The sequence below is a fragment of the Linepithema humile genome, chromosome 7 (assembly GCF_040581485.1).
Source record: "Linepithema humile isolate Giens D197 chromosome 7, Lhum_UNIL_v1.0, whole genome shotgun sequence".
In the NCBI taxonomy this organism is placed as follows: domain Eukaryota; kingdom Metazoa; phylum Arthropoda; class Insecta; order Hymenoptera; family Formicidae; genus Linepithema; species Linepithema humile.
This window is the reverse complement of record NC_090134.1, coordinates 17,666,228-17,687,543: the sequence shown is the minus strand read 5'-3', so window position 1 is coordinate 17,687,543 and position 21,316 is coordinate 17,666,228. Positions and strand designations below refer to the sequence as shown.

General features: G+C 44.7%; 1 protein-coding gene and 1 long non-coding RNA gene across 17 annotated transcripts in view; one reads left to right on the top strand and one right to left on the bottom strand.

Annotated features, from left to right (window-relative positions):
* The window catches only part of Sema2a (Semaphorin 2a), a 314,626-nt gene that overhangs the window by 132,806 nt on the left and 160,504 nt on the right, over window positions 1-21,316 (bottom strand). For 13 of the 15 annotated variants that reach the window (XM_067359175.1, XM_067359184.1, XM_067359179.1 and 10 more), the window contains one exon: window positions 16,606-16,732. In XM_067359175.1, coding sequence (XP_067215276.1) covers window positions 16,606-16,714 — 109 coding nt within the window. In that variant the 5' untranslated portion in view covers window positions 16,715-16,732. Of the gene's footprint in view, window positions 1-105; window positions 1,574-16,605; window positions 16,733-21,316 lie in introns of those variants that run through there. The other 2 variants (XM_067359174.1, XM_012363315.2) reach the window with 2 other exon arrangements.
* LOC137001098 (uncharacterized) lies at window positions 6,024-20,881 on the top strand. 2 transcript variants are annotated; one of them, XR_010891226.1, is made up of 5 exons: window positions 6,024-6,632; window positions 9,095-9,334; window positions 10,562-10,687; window positions 19,339-19,548; window positions 19,908-20,880. It is a non-coding gene; the product is annotated as an uncharacterized lncRNA (long non-coding RNA). The 2 variants fall into 2 exon arrangements; XR_010891227.1 differs by lacking the exon at window positions 6,024-6,632 and adding an exon at window positions 6,661-7,507 and having other exon boundaries at window positions 19,908-20,881.

Below are 21,316 nucleotides of genomic sequence, written 5' to 3'. Positions count from 1 at the left end.
GGTCCTACAGCCATTGAGAAACTACTAATGATTCTCGATTATCATTAACTCCGCCTTGCGTAATATCGCTCCGTAAAATCTCATAGCACTTAGAAATAATCTAACCTTTATGATGCCTGAGATGAGAACGACCGCAGCATGGCTGCTCGAAATAAGCGTGTCCGGGATGAGCGCCGGCGGGCCTGTTGGCCACGCTAGGGCCCAGAAGTTGTCCGAAGACAGCTGCGAGAACAGCTGCCCTAACCATCGTCATGGCGTCCGGTAGTAGCTTACGCCGATGCATGATCACGTAAAATCAAAACACCTTCACTTATCTGTCGAACTTTTTCTCGCGACTCGTCACGATACGATCCCTTGGCGAATTCGATCCCCGTTTAATCCCGAAGCATTTCGCGCACGACAATTAACCGATCGCACTCCCGATTGTCCGACTCTTGTCCCGACGATCGCACTTACTAAAGACCGCGTGGGCTGCGTTGCCCTGGCCTTGAGTGTAGATGACGGTAGAGAGACTCTCTGGCTACGGTGTGGTTGTTGCCCTTTGCCGCTGGCAACGCAACGACGGCCGTTCACCGACGAATAAAGCGTCTTTCTTCTTCTCTCTGGCTCGTGTTTAATCTCGCCGTCCTTGTCGCGCTTCGACGTAAGATATACTCCAAGGTAGAAACTCGACCGCGTGTTGCTCCGTTCGGCTGCTCTCTCCTTGCTCTCTCTCTCTCTCTCTCCTTCTCTTGTCCTTGTTCACCTCCTTCCGTGCCGCCTCGGAGGACAAAGGAATTCTCTTCCTTCGCCTTTTATTCTCCGTACTCGGCCCGGTGCCCTTAAGCCGCAGGTAAGCCCTCAGAACGACAGAGGACGTACGATTCTTGCTTCGATTCCGAGCACAGATTTTACGAAATTCTTATTTTTTTCTGATCATTCGTTCGACGCTGTTTATAAGCGCTGTTGATCGTTGAATGTGTCTTATCTCCTGTCAGCGAAATCCGAAGCACGCGTCTGTTATCGTTAACGACGTTTCTCAACAAGGTGCGCAACGATAAGAAGGTGAAAATCGGAGCGTCGCGTGTTAGTTACCAACTGAGGAAATCTTGATTAACTAAATATAAAGAACGAGATGCGTAGAATGGTCACATCTGTTGCTCGAGTCGATAAACGCGACTTCGGGATCGGCGCGTTGCTATTCCCTATCACGCGTACATCTTCGTAATATCGAAATTAATCGTCGATGCGACGTGTTGGCGGCACATACGAGTGCATCCGTCACAACATGATTGAACTGCCGTTAAAGGCTGAACCGTCGACGATGAAGACGCGCGTAGCGACGCTGTCAACCGGACTAACTCGCCAAGTACGACGAATGACGATTGCGAAAACCTCCCTCGTCGGAGGCCGCGGCACGACTGTTACCCTCTGACGCGCGTTGCCGCGTTTAGCCGAGCTCGGTGCTGTTCGGCCAACGTCGGCTCCGCTCGGCCGGAGCCGCTTCGGAGTCGTGCCGCACAACTCTATGATCCATCCACGGCTCTCTTCGCAATCCGAGTTACTTGCTCGCCGCGAAGAGGCGAGGAAGCGTCAGTCCTCAATATTTCTCGTAACCCTAGCGCGCATCCGCTTTTTATGATGGCTATGAAAAATTTTAGGTCGCGCGACAACGCGAAGGAAGACGGAAAATGGAGGGTGGAGAGAGGAGCAAACGGATGCTCCAAGTCGAACTTTACGGCACTTTCAAAGGCGCCGTCTGAATTATGAAAAAGTTCCGTGCTTTTTTTCTCAGAATGTCAAAGAAACGCACCACCTTACTTGCCGTATCCGTCAAAGCTGATAAGCTTCTTCGATTCGCAAATCTTTCGACGGATCTCTCATGCGATTATCGAGCTCTATGCTCTGCTTATCAATAGGCGTACATAGGAGTTGCTGATAAAAAAATATCTCAGATTCGTAAGGATAGAAACGATAAAAGACGCAATATATTGAAATTGATATAATAAATATTAAATGTATATTTAAAATTGATGATTTAAATTATTAATCTATATCTTTTTACTATATATATATAATCTATATCTTTAGAAGATATTTTAGAAATATATATAAGAGAGAGCTCTCATGTCGACATAGATTTGCTTCAATATTATTCGATATTTACTTGAATATTTAAATCTTTCCTTATGCTATATAAATCAAATTATCAATAATCCGATTTCTTATCAAATTGTATATAATAAAATTTTAAAGAAATTGAAAATTACTTAGCAGATTGATGTAAAAAAAAAATCACATAGAAAAATCGAAGTACTTAATATAGAAGTCAGTTAATAATGTAAGTGTGATATATTTATATACACACGCACATAATACTATGTTTCGGTTTGATAGTTGACGCAAACGAACGATAATTGAAGTAAAACGGTTAACACGATTATTCCGACTAAATCATTTGGTTAGCGAAAATTCAGTTAGCGGTCTACTGAGCGCATGCAAATGTAATTACAATGCGCAAGCGAAATCTTGTTATTCTAGGTGACTATTCGTATTATTTGTATGAATTGAGCAGGATGAAGAAACGACAATCGCGATCATGCTCAAATAACTTTTTCTCGCATACCACATTCAGTTATTTATATAAATTTTAGCTTTCCTCTCATTTCAGCAGAATATGCGCAAGAGATGGTGTAAACAAATATTAATCGTTTCCTATCCGAGTGTTGATAAAACCAGTAGAAATATACATTATCAGAGAATCCACATTTCAATAACATTATATTACTTCGGCGTCCACATGTCACGAGATGAATTTGTATAAACATATTACAGAGGTATCGAGATACACGTTCGACATTGCAAATGTTCACCACATCGGACGCGCAGATGCAGCACGAAGGATACCGCGAGAACGAAGTCAAGCGGGGTGTATGAATAAGTCGATATGCTAATGCGAAAATCCTCAAAGTTAGCTGAGCCCAGGCTGAGCTGCGAGGAAAGTTGCATGGCATCCAGGCCGCGGTACAAAGTGTCTCTCGGCGACGCGGAAGGGGAGACAATTTTGTATCCCCGTAGACGCGGTACCCCCCGGTTATTACAGTCGTAGTGAGTAGAGACCACTTCCTTTGTTGTTCGCGACTAGACTGGTGAAGGTGCAGCGTGGTCGACAAAGGTGAGGGAAGTCGTAAGAATTTTAGAACAAAGGGAAAACCAGCTCGGGGAGTCGGTGTGGAAGCGTGGCTTTTCTTAGCTCCCCACCCCGTTCTCTCTCTCTTTCTCGCCTTCGTTCACACTAAAGCGGTCGGTCGGGTGCCGCGACCAACAAATCCACCAAGCCGCTCTATCCCATTTCATTGAAATAGTTTAGAATTGCATGAGGCTATTCGGTCGGCCTCTCCCATTGTCGCGCCGCTTCTTGCGACTGCCCTTATACTGCGCGGTCCATCCGGAGAGCCGTCTTTTCGAGGGGAAACGCGTACGGTAAGAGCGGGCAAATCGCCGGAAAAACCGTAAACCGCATCTAGTCGGTACCGTCGCGTTTCAACGTTTGAAATATAAAGTGCACACGACACGAGCAGACGCGGATGTGTCTGCGAAATCGCGCCCGTCGTGGAATACTCGATGGTAATCTGCGCAGCAGCGAATGCGCTGAAGAAATTGCGAAATGTCTGACGCTATGGAATATTCTATAGTCATACGAGTGATGCGAGAACCGTCTATTCACTTATAATATCGGAATTGCACATTTTAAAAGAACTTTACAAGGACTGTCACGTGTGTAATAGCGCAAGAAGAGAAGTAATTAGAATAGAATCGAGATGACACTTGGTAGAAAAATGATGTCTTTACATTGAGAAGTGATCAGTCATGCGGACCGATGTTACCTCGCGAACGACATGATCCTTCGTTAGTTCCACTTCAATGGTAGCAAGCGTCTGATCCATCGTAAGACGCGAGTGATGAGACGGCTTCAGCGCGGGCGATATTAAATATTCAAAGACGTCAAATCGAGTCCACATTATCCTCTTATTCCGCGGGGGCGCTTCGCGCGCCTTTGACGCTCTCACGCCTCGTTGCACTCGAGTCGCACGAATCGACGGATCTCTTTTTCGTACGAACGAATCGAAAATATTTGTCGCCGCGAGGATCAACAAAATCTGTGCCCTTAGTCGAGCGTTATCCCACGCGTTTTCACAATCTTGTACGGACTTCTGCCTTTTCATTTTTACAATCGTTCTTTTATCCTCCTTCATTGTACGAAAACACGATGAAATACATAAACTCAGCGTGCCGTCGATATATAAGATAGTAAACAAAATTATGGAAAATCGATAAGTTACGCTGCGCCAAGAATATTAAATTTTATACACATTTTATGACAAAAATTCTCGTGACAAATAATAATATATTATCGTTATGAACTGTCACGCTTGCGGAATAATCGTCGCAATTATCTGCCTAATACGCGTCGACGGCTGAGAGACATCGCCCATCCATATTGCACGCGAAGCCTTAAACAACGCCGTAATTATCTGGCCGTCTCGTTTTTATTATTCAACGTTTCCTTCCGTCGAAAAACACGACAGCGGCACTATCTTGGTATAATTGAGACTCGCACACATCAACGCGTTTCTTATAACGAGATATTACTTCTTGCCGCTTCGGTGTCTTCCTCTCTGACGACTGACAAGTCGAAAGGTGCGTTCGTGTAAGAGGGCAATCCACTAAATTATACTTAATATCTATGCGGCACAGTCCTCACTTATCTCTCATCCAAAACACACGGTACGAATCGAGACCTCATCATCTCGTTTGAAGGGACGCCCTTCGCCTTCTCCATATGGGATCCGAGCAACATCTCACTTAACCGTAAGGGATCCGCATATTCTTTTGTTCCACGAAATCCGCTTAAACGTCTCTCGTATAAAACAGCGAGCAAAGATGTCAAAGAAAAATGTTGAATTTGCGAAGGCTACACTACGTTTACGGTTCGGCTGATTCCACTCCGAAAGAGGGCATTAAACTTCAATGTAACGTGAATGGATTTCCGACCTACGTATATACGACTTGAAGTATTGAATGAAGAATGATGCGCGTGTAGATTTTAATGTAAGTGATTTCGAGAAAATGTAAAGATTCTACGTACATTACGTACACGAGAAAAACTCTACCGCAGTAGAAGAAAAATCTAACAATCGCTTTTCATCAAAAGTAATATTACAAAATGGCCTGATAATGATCTTCTGATTTCTCATTCATGATTAATGGATTCGATTTCGTATCTTGTGTGCGTTCAACTTTAGCCGATTCCTCGGTCGATTATGAAGCCGGCGCAATTCTCGCATTCTCGCCCAATTACTCTCGCAGCTTAGATCGCATTCCGTACTAATCCGTGGAATACTTACTCGGTTAAAGCGTCTTTGATAAACGGCTGCGGTGCAGGAGCATCTATGTTGCTCGAGAAATGAAACTCACGGAGATGGAAACGACACGATATGCCGTCATCGTATAAGATTTTATTGCTAGCATATTTTACTGAAATTTCGAGATAAAAAAATGTTATCCTCCAAAGAATATTATACGTTCCAGACGCGTTGCAGAAAAAATTTTAATAATATATGCATATCCGAGTTAATAAAACGGCGTAAAAGAATATCGCGCAATCTTTTTCATTCGGTATGCGTATTTAACTTCAATTAATACATTGATGAGCGCGTTATTTGTCGATGGCGTGCAAATCCACGCGTTACTCGTCCGAGATATTATTCGCAAGTAACGCCGTGGGAAACAAGGCGTCGTTCATACCCGCTAATTTTAGTACGGGCCGTAATGTGCGTCTACGGTCGATTAGAATGCACCGTTGCGCCGGCCGTCAAAGCCCGTGTAAAACGCGTCTCGCAGTCCGCATTCCGTTCTAATCCACAGAATACTCAGTCAGGTAAAGCGTCTTTGATAGAGTACCTCTTTGGCACGGTAACGGGTATTGTGCGGAAGGTGAGCGAGAGAAGGGACCAGGGGATCACGCGAAGGTGCGGTAGGGAAAGAGAGAAGGGGGGGAAAAGTGGAGGAGGACACGGAGAATGGGTTCTGTATGGGGTATGATCATCAAAGTGACCCATACCCCGTTAAACGGCTCACGTCTCGATCACAGACAAGCCGGAGCAATGCCGCCGAGTGATACCAAGGGCTGCGCCGGCCGAGGGTGTCACGCTGGATTTAATTAATGCAATTTAGCATCCATCCATCATCTCTCGCGTTTTTGCCTTAACGAGGGCTGCTACCGCCGGCGCCGTCGTCGTTGCTGTTGCCGGCGCCATCGTCGTCGACGCCGGTACACTACACTAGGAGGTCTACGTGGCACTTTGATGACGAGCAAGCCTCTCTCGATTATATCGACACCTGGACCGTCCCTCCCCTCCTCCGTCCTGGGCGTAGCCCCTTCTTCCCGCTTCGACCTCCGTCTCGCATCGTGGAACCGGGGCTTTACGATCAGCCAGCCGTATTAAACTGCGCCGTACAAGCAACGCGTTAACTCAACGGCGTCCGTGTACGTTCATCAGCGACTACACGCGCGTGATTGTATACGAAGCGGCCAGCTGCTACCGCGATACCGTCCGCTCGTATCGGAGCAATAGACATCGGCGCGATGGGTAATAATAGTGCAAAAAAGGCACGCGCACAAAGGCGTTGTCCCCCGCCTGTTTTCGTGTAGTCCACTCGCCGCGTCTTGTTAGTAACCGCCGCAAACAGGCGGCCTGTCGTGTCCCGTTATCCCGGGCAACATCGTGCGCCGCATTTAAGTGAGATGTATCACGCGTCGACGGCACAAAGCCGCTCGTTTTATAGCTGCTCTTGTGTCCGCCCTCCGTGGCCTCGAAACAGATTTGCTTGACGCGCGCAAGAAGAATTGGACCGTGCGACAACAAATTGATATCACGTTTCAATCACGAACATGTGCTTGATTCAGAAAGCTCGGCATTCTACGAACACTGTTGTATTAATATTTCGCGAGAAATGTATCTCGAATTATTTTCAGATCGATGTAATGATCACAGAATAAATTGCCGTCGAAAGTTGCCGACACTCGTTTTCGCTTGCGCAATAAATTGAAGCGAAGCATTGCGACTATAGTCGCGCTGATCGACGGTGTTTCGTAACTACGCTATCAAAGAAGCGAAGACCGATCGAACCGGGATTGAAACGTATGCTAGGATCAGATCCTACAGTGTGCCGCTCCACATAGAATTGGAGAAATAGAAGCGCGCGCGTGCGCGAAAGTAGTATCCGCTCGTCGGCTAAAATAGCTTTCGATAAGGCGAGTACACGAGAGAGGATCTTCCCTTCCGAGCCTCTACAATCGTGGAAATCGTCGCGATTTCAGGTGGTAGTTTCAGCGTTAAGCGAGTGCTCAAATACCGCTGTGCAAGGAGCCACGATACGCCTCCTCGAACCCCCCACGGCAAACCCGTTCTCTGCGGTTGCTAGCGCGAGAAATAATATTGAGAGAATACATGACACGTACATGGTAACGTTAATAAAAGCTCTTCGTGTAATGGAAAATCCCTTTCCGTGCGCCTCTAGTTTCATTGTTTATCAAGAAGCCTTAATCAGGAATTTTCGACCCTCACATTTTATCAATATAGTCCATCTCGTTTTTACGAGCGTTTCAATCTGCCATATAATAACGCCGCGTATTATGAATTTTAATATAAAATGTATATTTAACTTTATTACGTTACTTTATTCAATACTATTAAAATCATTAGTCGACGTTACTAACATTCACTTTTAATGCAGAAGAAATTCTTTTCAATTATTATTCAATATTAAAAGTTAATAACAGTAATAATAAATAACAATTTTAATAACATTGTACGGTATAATAGATTGAATATATCGTAGGTGTTGCAAGGAGGATCGTGTGAGTGTGCAAGAAGCGATGTAGGAAGAACAAGTAATGATCAAGAAGTTTGTAGAGACGAGCTTAGCGGTTGCGCTGTATAAGATTATACGGTGCAGAGCAGTTTCAGTTTCCCGAAATGGCACCGGCATTATTTTGAGTTTAACGACGAGACCACATACACAACGGTACTTTTACGCGATCAGGCGGATTATTTCGGTATCGAAGCACACTGTATCCGTTTGTACTCGTGTCGCTCAGGATTTGTTCCTTCGTAAGGCGCTTATGGAGAAAAGAAGTCACAATTGTTCCACGATAATTGTATCGATTGTAATCGATGGAATCACGTCTCTCAATCTCGTCGCGCCGTAATAGATCCCAGGTAGTTGACGAATACGCGGGATTTGGTAGCGCGATTACGATAGTTAAGCGATTCAGCGTGTGTATCCAGGCATGCCGGGAAAAAAACGAGAATGCCACGTATTTCGAGCGAGTCGTTACGTGGACACCGCGCGCGATAGTAACTTCGATCGACGTTGAAATATTAGCCACGTTAGCTCTACAAATGGATTTCGTCCAGGAAGCGCCTGTCACGACAATACGTCGTGGACCGATGCGGAATCCTCATATTGACGTTTATCTTCCGCCCGGTGAGAATAATTCACGCAGCCGCGAGGTCTCGAATTAACCGAATGACTACGATTGGTATTAGATAGCGCGTGCGATCCACCTGCACATTTAGGTATCAATAACGATTATCGGAGAATACGTCTATCTCGCGCGCGTATGATCCGTGCACGCGCGATATGTTAAATGGACCTTTTTCACCGAGACACCGGCCGCTTCGCGTAAACGACCAGACGTTCCCCCGGGCCGGCGTCATCGAAACAGTCCGCGTAATTACGTTAACGAGCGTTGCTTGCGCCGCGCATTAACTCACGCTTACCAGACGCGCACTTTTCGCAAACAGACGCGCTCTCTCGCGCGCAACCCGGTGGTCGCGCTCGATGAATGCGGCTTAATTGGTGGGCGAGGCCTCTAATTATATAGCTGATTGTCGATGCCGTCCATCGGCGAGCCGCCATCTGCATTACCAGTGATTACAGTGTGACATCCGCACGGAACGATCGAGCGTAGCCGCGTATCGCGCGTACTCTCCTGCCCCCGATCTCGCGCGCGACCAATTCAGCCTGATTATACATTCTGTTTTAGGGTATTCGGGCAGTAGTGCATTTTTCACGAGCAGTTAACTGAAGTAATTAGTCATCGGACAGCAAGCAACCGGAATAAACGGTCTATCCTGGAGAGCATTTTGCGGCGCGCGGACGCGATCGATACGTCCCGCCGGTGCGGAACTTCGGGGCTTTAGAGAACTGTCAATTGAATGCCGAGCACACAGACAGAATGAGTATCGAGTGGCCGACAAGAAAGATCGATGTGTCTGTAATCCTAGTAAGTTTAAAACATATCTATAAAATCTCTCTTTTATCGGAAAATTCGTGGGAAAATTTTCGATATGCCGCGCGCAAATGTTTAGGAATAATCGTTCGCACTTCCTGACACTTCCATCAATTGGCTTTGCCATGCATACGTAGATGATAAAGAATTTGTTTCGCACTTTATTTTTCAAGATGTGAAATTTTTAACGATATACGAGCGGTGAAATAAAATACTTGTGGCTGGACGCGTCCAACCGCACACTGTGCACAGTAATATCGCCCCTATTGGCATTTAGACCGCGGCGTTACGAACGGTTACCAAAAGCCGCGGACCAGCAGGCGCATTCGATATCATACTAGTGGCGTTATTAATTCCCAGTGGTTCCATCGTATACACGGCTCGGGACGATTGCCGTTAATCGTGTCTGCGGGCCGGTTAATCGTTCAGGTCGAGATGCTTGATTAAAGTGGAGCAGATAGGCTGCTATAATTATCAAGCATTCAATTGCAAAGGGGTTCTTGTAGACCGCGGAACTATCGATTCATTGAATTAATATTGTCTTACAAGGTAAATTCTCTCCTGCGGATAGACAGACGAAAGATTATTTGGTTCCGAATATCGCCGACCCCGTCGAATCTCGTTGACACTCGAGCTGAAATAATGCGGTCCCTTGCCGATGTTTCGATTCCGGAACAATAACTCGACATTATACAAATCAAACGAGCGTTGATATTCATGAACCCGAAGCCGGAGGGTGAAGGTATAATTGCATTACGCGCACACCCTAAAATACGACGACGGGGAGATCCATTCCGTGTGTCCCTCCATCGGCGCGACTCCCATTCGAGTTTTCTCTCGTATAATCGCCCGTGTTTCACGCGTTTCCACCTCGAATCAGACAGAAGCGTTAACTGAAAAATGGCAATACGAAAATCCGTAGCAATTCCCGAGCTTCGATTGGCTTTTTTTAAAAATATTATCTTGTCCTCCTTCCACGATATTTTAAATCATATCCGCGGTTTAGAAATTTATATTTTATCTCAATTCAAATGCCAAATTTACGTGTTGATGCACAAATAGGACATTACTGTTTAATTATCGTTTCCTCAGTACGCGGTCGACCGTACTATTCTCAAACGCACATGCGATTATTCAACTACGAGCTCGATTGCAGTCCACGTGATTACAGCCGACAACAACGCAGTGGACATCCGTAATAATGATATGCGTCATGTGTAGGTGGGATGATGCGCCCGTGTGGAATGGCAAGAGCGCGCCAGCGATAGCGATAACGAATCCTGGAGGAAGAAGAAACGAATGGCTGGCGAAACGAGAGGAACCGCGCGGGAACAGAACAGACGACAGGTATACGCCTTTCAGTTTTGTGCGGCGAGGGGAAATTGAAACAGCTAACCGCGTTGGCGTTGACGAGGGTGAAGGGGGAGAGAGAAGAGGCCGCGCGTAGCGAAAAGAGGCGACTAACGGGGGTAGACGGGGCTTCGGCGTACAGAAAGGGTGCGAACAAGGGAGGAAGAGAGAGAACGGGAGGGCGCGCCGGTACCATGCGGGAGAGATTCAATCAAACGAACGCATATAAATGAGTCGTTTCAGGGTAAAACTGAATTATACGCCGGCGCTTCTACATCCACACGCGTGCGTTACGCGTTCACGTATACGCGTTCACACGCGGATATCTGGATCACAGTTGCTGTCGCGAACGAACTATGGAGAGTGTTGTATATGCTAGCGAATATCCGGGAATACGCTTGTCGGCGGACCCCTTACTCGAAGAGATCCGTTTGGATAACGCGACGATTCAGCGGCGCGAGCAAAAGGTCGTGGTACTGGATAAAAACAGGATAACGGGTTGATGTGACGGGAAAAAATAGTGCCGGTTGATTGAAAAGATTCGGGAAATGACTGCATGTTAACGTTACCCGATCTACACGAGAGATTTTTTCTAAGTGGATTTCTTACTCCGCTGTTCTGCGGAACGAGAGAGAGAGAGGTAATCTCCCATGCGATCGTTGAAACGTTGAAAAGAAGACTTGGAATATTCAACTGCAGATAGAGGAAGAATTACATATGTAAAAGTATTCCGAAAGTATTTTCAGAATTCCCGCCGACCGCTGTATCTGCCGCCCTTCGCGAATATCGCGCGCGACAAATCTCTCCGCCCGGGGTAAAGTTATCCCGCGACGAACAATAAAGAGCCCGACAAGAAATAGCGGTCATCCCCTCCCCACCCCTCGCGGAAAAGTGGTCGACCTCGTAGCATGAGTGACGTGGAACGGAGGTGGATGTGGAAAGAATAGCGCGAGCGAGAAACTCTGTGGGACGGAAAAAAGGAAGTGGGAGTGAGAGAGTTGGCAGACCGCGGTAGGAAATTAAATAACCAAACTTTTCCACAAGGATCCCGGGGGTTACTTTGGAAGCCAACGCTAGAGCGGGGCAATGGCAATGGCGGTGAAGTGACTGGAAAGAATCAAAAGAACAAACGGTAGCTATGAGAGGGGGGGATGGAGAGGGATACGTAGGGGGAAAGCGAGTAGCGAGGGCCGGCAAGAACTGTAAGATAAACGTGTGCCTCGGTCCGCCATTTCGTGTCCTCTTTGTCCTACACCGATCCTGGCGTCGCTTCAACGAATTTTCGAACTTTTCGCCGTCCTCCTCCGCCCGCCGCTCGTTATTCTTCTCGGTCTTACTGGCCTGCATCGCACGCGGCGGGTTCCCGTCGTCACACGACGGCACTGTGAAAAGTTCGTCCGAAATCTTTCTCCGCGTTCTTTTCCGCCGGAGAGTACTTTCCACCGCGCCAAGTTTCCTCATTATGCCAATGAACCGTTGTGTCGTATCACGAAGAAAGCTACGGCAAGGAGCGTTGACTGTGTCGATGGCCTGCTGACCCGCACAGGTCGTTCAAAGATCACTCTCGTCGCTCAGCTATTTACATATTGATCTGCTCATCGCTCTTTCGTCGCGCACAGTAAATTTCAATAATAAATTTAATTAATGATTAACTCATTTTCTGTGTCAATTTTATAGACATGATTTATATTATAGATGAATTCGTCGAGTTAAGTGATATAATTAATAATCCTATCGTTCGTTAAACAAATAATGTATTTTAGCATGATTTTTATATGATCGGGAATGATTAAATGTGACTTTATTTATTAATTTCCTAGAAATTTAGAGGAATATGACGGTGTATAATTCTTTTATGATTTTCAGAAAAGTAAAATATTTATCAGTAAGCCGATCGTGTTCAATCTGCGACATATGCGAGTGGTAATCGAAAACGCATACAATCGCCGAGACAAATACGTAAATCGGACCGCCACTCTCAACAGTGTATCGCCGTGCGATCGGCGAACATAATAAAGGTACAAGCTGCTTTGAGCCTTGTTGATAATTGGACCAGGCTTTCACAACACGAGCTTTAGTTCGATCCCCGTGGCCCCAAACCCTACCTTATCTAGTCCGCGGACTAGGTGTCCGCAATAGCTCGAGGTAACGAGGCAATCTAGAAACGCGATTTGGCTTAACGACAAGAGCGATTTCCAATCACTGGAACACAACAGCGCCTGGAAAATCACATGATCGAGTCATCGGAGAACATCAGTTATCTCTAATGAAAACTTCGATAACGAACTTGTCTCCATTGTGTCAACTAGAAAATTATAATTATCGTCAAACCATGGCGAAAAGCAGAGTTAAATATTAAAGCGAAACGTGAAATTTGTGTCACTTGAATAATACAATACAATAATAAAATAAGAATATCGATTGTCGAACATCTCACAAATACAGTACGAGTCGTTTTATTCGATATTTTATTGTTACATCGACGTGACTTTACGAGTGCGTTACCTCGCACTTTTTTTTACGTACATGTATTTTGACGTACAAAAGAAAACATCGTTCGAAAGCACGCAAGCGAATAGAATGCGGACTATCACAAATAACACGAAATTGAGTGCCGACATGTGAGAATGTATACGGCATCGTGCCGGACCCGTCATCAACGACCCCTCCATCGATGCTGAAAGGAGCCACTGTGGCCATGGAGTCGGAGGATGAAGACCTCAACAAATGCCGAGATTTGCTTGCCCCGGATGATGGATGTGATCTAGCTCAAAGGGGGGGAAACAGCCCCGAGCAAAAAGAGCGAAGCGACGCGTAGTACGAGAGAAAGAGCAAAGAGTAACGAGAAGACAACATAGATAACACGAGACCGACGCAGGAAATACGTATGTGCGCAAAAGATCGATAAAAGAGTAAGAAAAAAAATTGGCGCTACGTCGCCAGAGATTGTACGAAATTGCAAAGGACGGAGAAAGACTTCTGCGAAAAGGGAGATTCCGCCGCGTCTCGCGTCATCAGGAGAAGGTACGTCGTGCTGTCAACGGATGAATGCAATTTTTCACGGACGCTACGGAGGCGGAAGTCTGCCGGAAGCCGGAAGCGGGATCGGCGGGATCCGCGAAACTGCGCGAGAGCGGAACAAAGCTACGGCCGGACGCGTAGTATTCTCACGCGTGTATTCGCGAGTAAAAAAGCGCGGCCTTATCTCATTCGTGACGGAGAGAAAGATTAATGCCGTTTGATGAATCGCGATGTCGTTCCTCGCTGTCGCGTATAATTGTCGCCATTCTTTACTTCTCCAATGCGAATAATATTCGTGCCGTTCCGTTGCGATATTTACCTTTCGTGCGATAAAACATACCGATAATTTGATTTTGTTATATAATTGGCAAACTATAATAATAACGCATTTATTATTCAACGTAACTCCGGCACAATTTGATAAGATATCGATTTATTTCGAGAAAATAAACTAATTTTATAAATTAAATTACTCTTTTCTTGTCAATGTTCTCGTGTAGTAGAAATAAAATTTCGATCATGATCTTCCTCAAGAGAAAGCATATTGTTACTAAGAAGAAAAGAAAGATAATATCACATGTAGTATAATGATGCGGAATGGTCAGCAGAAAGACGGCGGACAGGTACACTTCGGGACGACTAAGAAGCTAGAGTTGTGGAGAGGGAAAGGAACAGGCAATGACGTAGGTATTACATCAAAGGCTACATCGTCGGAAGCGGAAGTAAGGTGATGCTTATTCAGTCGGAAGTTGCAACGCGGCTTACTGGGTTTCACAGAGAGCAGAGAGAAAGAGAGAGGGAAATCGAGAGACGAAGAGAGATAACTCGCCGCGCTCGTGAGCAGAGAACTAAAGAGGAAGCAGGAGAAAGAGGAGAAGGAGGAGGAGGAAGAGAAGGAGGAGGAGGATCTATCGACCGGAAGACGTAGATACTCTATCTACGCTACCTACCGCAACCGCGATAGATAATTCCCCTGAAAACTCGGTAAAACCGCTTCAGCCCGCGCATTGGTCGTTTATAACAAGAACATCCCGCGACTCTATTCTCCCGATCGATTTCATCGAAGACTTCTAATTACGATCGCTGCGGCGGATAGATTCCGCGTATTTCTAAAAGCTATACTAGAAATTATTTTAGTACAATATTACTTTATGTGAAGATAACAGTAATGTAGAAATTGATAATCGTGTCTCGCAACGATGTATCTGAAACGACTTTTCCTCTCACGTTTATGCAATCTCAATATAAAGAGAAAACGGCAGAAATGCAAAACGCTAACTACAAATAGATGCACGAATTGTGAAAGAAATCACCCGAGAGAAGAGGTGCGAAAACGCGACTGCATCGGGCGCAGTTAACGCGAGCGAGGCGTTATTATGTGGCGCATTCGCGAGTACGTTGGATGTAATTAAACGTGCTAGCACAGTGCTGTGTGTGCTCGAATGGGCCAAAAGATCGGAATTTCCGATAGCTCATTAAAACGCATCCGAGGGCGCGCGCTGAGAGATGGGAAACGCGAGCATACACGCGGCCGACTACGCTGCTCGCGTTACCGCCCGTGGTGAGGCGAGGCGTGATTAATATCGAAATACGAATGACTTTATTCATGAGGGACCCACGCCTTGTTATGCAGATCGAATTTATGGCTAAATCATATGGCGGCCCTCGCGGTATCCCAGGGTCGTCAACGCTACCTTCTCCTTCGCATTTCGCCCGCGGCGATGGTGCGAAATCGGAATAACGAGGCTGAACGTGGTCGCGGAGGCGGAAAAGAGAGCAACGAAGACAGGTGGCTGCATTATGAATATGCCTTAAAGTAGCTTTCTAACGGACGCGCGCTGCAACTAGCTCACTCTTCTATCTCATTCTCCGCCGTTCTCTTCTGTTCTATCTCATTATTTTTCTCTATTCGTCCTTCTCGTCCGTTCTCTCCGTCCATCTATCTTTCTCCGGTGCTTTAGCGAATCAGCCATCTCTCCTCGTTCTCGTTTCTGCCGCCTGTATCGTCCTCTATCCGCCTCGCCGGCACGTCTGCCCATTCTCGGACCAGTAGCGAGATAGACGTTTATCTCTCGTTTCTACAAACTGTGCTCGCTCGTGTTGCGAGGCAGGAAATTCAGGCGATCGATAGGACACCGCATCAGAATCACTCACAGACGAGCGCTCATTTCTCTCGCATTCTTGCCGCTGACTGTAATATTGTAACGAAACGATCGCCTCTTTTCTCACGCATCGTATTATGATTTTTCGATGTTTTCCCGCCTAACGCAATTTGCGAATTTCCTTCTATACCGCATGTTCTTAGCTTTATAATTTATAGAACCGTAATGCATGTAATGCACATTAAAATTTTTTTAAATATTCATAAACGCTTCATCTAGTAATATTATATAATCCCGATCATTTCATTTAATTCCGTGTTATAATTAATTCACATTTTTTTCTCGATATCTCTCTCCCTCTCTCCCTCTCCTCTCTAAAGCCGTATTGAGCGTTAATAAATACCGACCATTTATCAGGAAGCTTAGTACGCTCTACCGGGAAATATATAATTGCGAAAAACCAGTCATGCCCTTTCAACCGGTTATTACGCTAACGAGCCTTCAAAGGTGGAAAATCCAATACATTAAATAGAAATTTATCATCAGCACCGCCGTGCTGTCAGTACCGTCGCATTAAGCGACTGGGGCGATATAACGACGTTTTTCATTATATTCGCAATACGCAATTGAGCGAGAAGGCAGTAGGTAGTCTTTGCGGTACTAAGTGATCGGACTTGTCTAGGTCCCGTTTTTCTCTTAATACGAAATGAAATTGAAGAGGGAATCGAAGAGGGAAAGTTTATTCAAGAATTGAGAACGAGCTAGAGATCAGAGTATTAAGCGATTACTCACCTTCATGTAGTTTCTCCAGGGTTCCCTTGGCCAAGACTCCAGCGAAGAAGAAGGCGAGGAACCAAAGCAAGCCGACCATTCTTCTAATTCTATTTCTTGACATATCCATTCTGTTAGCACTTAGATACTGTAACAAAAATATAAAATATTATGTAGATATGTAAATTATGTAAAAATGTAAAAATATGTAAATATGGAGTTGTATGTAATAATTATGTAATAAATCGTAAATAATCGCTTTAAAAGAAAAGGTTGTAACATTTTTATGAAGTTAAAATCACAAGCTTCAACGTCTCACGAAGGAAAAAGCTCTCTCCGAGACTAAATCTCACTGAGACTGAGATTTTTCAAACGAAGGCTCTCTCGGTCGCGACAGACACGTCTTAAAATACAGGACGCGATTAACCGGATTATAAATATATACTGACGTGCGCTCGACAGAGAAGCGAATCGATGTCTGGCGGCTGGCCAACATTCTTCGGCGCGTACCGGCAATTAAGAGAACGCTTGATAAATCGAGACTTTGCGAGCCGATGATCGTATGTAGCGCAGCGAATGAGTTTTCGGACGCGGCGCGTAACGGCGTGCGCGACAGTAATGACAAACGTTACGGGAACGACGGCAGAGGTTGTTAACATCTCGAGCTCGGGCAAATATGTTTTTATCGCCGTGCTCGAGAAGCACTCCGGCGGCGGGCAGGAAAGTTCCGGAGAAGTTCGCGCTGCAGTATCAATAACCAGTTTTCCGGGACGAAAAACTATCCGAGTCTCTTGGAACCGCCAGCGGATATCCTTCCAGGGATTCTCCCCCTCCCTCTCCTCCTCCACTCCCACCTCCTTCTGACGCAGAAACTGCGAAGCTTTCCCCTCGCAAGCTTTTCTTATACGGCCGCCCGCGCACACGAACGGCAGAGGAAACAAAATAACGAATGGTACTAATAGAGCGTTCTTGGTCTCCAGGAAACTTTTCTACTGTGCCGCTGCGCAGCGCCGTGGCCCCGGTATTGGTCGTCGTAAATCAAAAGTTTCTCACCTAGAACGCGAGTATGTATATAACATTACCGCGCGCGCAATATCTGTACTCTCCGACCGTTTTTTTTCTCGTTTGCAACAGAGATCTAAATAGAGTGTACTACATTAAGAAGTTTCATGGAAGTTGGTGATAATGCGATACAATCAATGCGATTTAAATGACATAAAATCGCTGCTAGCTAAAAGTGTGCAGTAAAATATAAATTTTTTATACATGTAAATATTAACATTAGAGTAATAGATTCTTATTTCAACATATATATCACAACTCAATTCCGGTTAATGATTCTTTTGCCACTATTTTATGGCAAATGATTCTAGTTACGTAACGCTTGAAATTCGATATACATGGAGCGTGAAGTGATAAAATGCGGGGATTAAAACGCGGGATGGTAAATTTGCTCTTAATTATAATGCATCTGCTCGTATAAACGGAACGGTAAAGGGAATCAAATGAAGAGAAAATCGAAGTACCATCTTCAGAATTTCCCACCGGTATTCCCGCGACTCAACGTTCTCGGTTTCTCAGGTCTTGAGTGTGCTTTCGAGGAGCGATGCACTCATGGCATACTAAAACGCCCTCACTCAATCAGTTCGGCTTTACGCGAAGCGGCATTTCTAGGACGCTCGTCCTTGGATCTGTAATTTGTGCGATGTCCTCAAAGCTACCGAACTCAGCTGTCTCCGTCCACTTTAACGAATACACGCAACCGGACATTCCTTTGGTCGCTTACAGACTGTAAGACTTATCGACAAATACTATGCTCGGATACGCGCACATAGAAAAGCGTGTCGCTATTACGTTGTATCGGAAAACGATTTCTAAAAGCGACTTTTTAGTCTTCGCTTTATATTGCCCGTACTGTTGACGAGCACAGATTACCTCGCGATAAATAATCAAGATATACGTTATTATTATAACTATTATTAAATTATAGAAGTACGATTTACTAAATGCAATTAAGAGATTGTATCTGAAAACATTTAAAGTCATAATTATGAATCCTGAGTAAGACATTCTGAAACAGTGAAAAAGTTTCCAATTTATAATATTCAATTATTTCGGGTACAGACGGCTTAATAAATTTGTTACTGGTGTTAATTGATTAATGGAATCGCGACTTTGACGGTAGTCAAAGTAATTGGGAAAGGATCGGAGGCCTCGGGACGGAGAACGCCTAGAGTAGCAATGGCCACTTAGCCACATTGCAACAGGCATTAGCGGTAACGAAGTTAACGAGAGCTCGGTTAAACCGGTTTAGAGACCACGAAGACGTGCCAGGGGGACGGAAAGCCTAAAACCCGACGGCGGTCTTCAGCTAAGCCCGGCTCCTTCGACCTTGGTGGAATTAGCAACTTCTACGACGTCCTTCCTTCGTCATCTTTACTTTCATCTCGTATTGAGCCCTCTAGAAAGATTTTACGTTTTGCAATGAATCGAACTTATACGACACTATAAAAATTGTATATGTCATATGAAATTCAATATACATATGTATTTTTTTCATATTTTATATAATTAACATACGCAATGCCGCCACACAATACATTTTCTGACAATGGTTTGTCCTACTTTCATACATGCTATTGAATGCAATCGTCGTTGAATCTCTATTAACATAGTCTGTAGAGGCATGATTCGATGAAACTAGATAGCCCCAGTTTTTTTAATTTGCTCATATGGCTCTTATTCTTCTTCTAGTGGAGTGGATACGAGGAAACCTCTCCGATTTCAATTTCGCCACGAAGAATCCCCCTCCACTCAACCCGGTATAGAAATGCCGGACACAAGAGGGAATCTTCGAGTGCACTCGAGGCTGAAAGGACGCTCAGGATCAATATTTATAATCTAGATTCTGGTCGGTCAGAGGCCTGCGTCACCAATGCCTGAAAGTGTCAAACAAGAACAGTGGTTTGTTTCATGTTTTGATTTTTCTAGACTATTCCGCAAATATCCATCCATATTTTATCACGATAACACACAGAATTGTAAATTTTTCGTACGCGCTTGTGCGCTAAATTTATCTACGCGTACATAATTAAGACAGCTCATCCAATTTTTTATCAAAGTTGCTGCTTCTATCGTTGCACTTAACAACAGCTTAAAGCAGTCGTCGGCGGGGAAATGATCAGCTTCGTTGTGAGAACACGCAGGTCCCATTAACGGAATCACAGGGGCATCGGCCCGGAACGGCTTGTGCACCGCGCACTCACGATCACCGTGCTAGCATGCCTTCAAACGAGCTTTCTCGAGATCTTTTTATTTTCTAGGAAGCGGAGGAAGAAAAGGCGGCTCTAGCTCGTTAGCACGATTACGGTGGAAACTACGGCGGGAACACCGATCACCGCTAGCCGCACCGTCTGCGGACAGACATGATGGCAGCCTTTGTGGTGCTCACGAGTAGCCGATAGTTGACTAAGACATTCCACCTACCGACAATTTCACCTAGACGCGGACAATCGGTCAGACACCCGACGGTTCGACGGTGATCGTGTACGTTTATCATGGCGAAGAAGACGACGAATGGGCGGCTCGCTAAGCTCAAGCCCTTTGAAGTTTCTAAAAGCTATCTCGTCACGCCCGACCTAACAATCTCCGAGGCTCATAGTGAAGTAGACGATATAAGAGAAAAATACTGAAACATGTAATGCACGATGAGAGATCTTTAAATATATTCGCATCAATCTATTAAATAATTCTATTTTATTTACTTCTCATTTATTTATATAATTTTTTAACGTATAATATTGTAATTCTATTTCGCACATCTTAATTTTTCTTAAGATTGTTGACGAAAGAAAGCATATTTATCGTGATACTAAGTATTTCGGTTGTTATAAATTTTGCTTATAACAATAAAGTAAAAAATAAATTATAAGATCAAAGTCTCGCAGATAAAAGAGCTTGATACTTCAGAAGCAATTATAATTTTCATCTAGATGATTTGACCTTTTGTGTAATATTGCGATTATAAGACGGGTCAGCATAAGGTTTCGCGATTTAAGCAAACAGAAACTTTGTTGTGGGGATCTTGAAGCATACGATGTCGTTATATGATCCCGTGTCCCCATTAAACCGGAGGGCTGTCTTTCAAATCGGGGTAGACTGGCTTTTTCACTAATGAACCGGGAGTGTGAGAAATATTTGAAAAGGGCAAATCTTCTTTTCTTTTTGATCTCATTTATTTATAGAAGGAACATAAAGAATCGAATTTTTTTTTAAAAGCAACATCCTATTAAACAAGAAGCAACTATTCTCAAATATTTTGTTAAGATTGTTAAGAATTATTGTACATAACAAAAAATAACTTCTTTAAACTTAACTTCTTTAAAATTAAATTAACAAGATAAGTAGAAAAACTTGATCTAAATCAATCTACCATTTGCAATATTTCCAGTGTCATAGTCCTACGCGCTTTCGTGAACCTTAGTTTATTCGCGAGCGCGTTCGTTTCATCTACTTTTCGCGTTGGAACTTTTTTAATTTCCGCCCGCGAAAGCTGAAAAAAATGTTCGCGCAAAAATCCCTGCAATATTTACTCACATTTCCCGCCTCTTTCTCGTTTTGTTCGCGAATTTCGTAACTCAATCTACCCCCGCGCACTCGAGTTTGCCTCCACGACCGCCGACCGCAAAAGTCTAAATCAATACCAATAATCCTTCCGGCTGCCCTCTCTTCT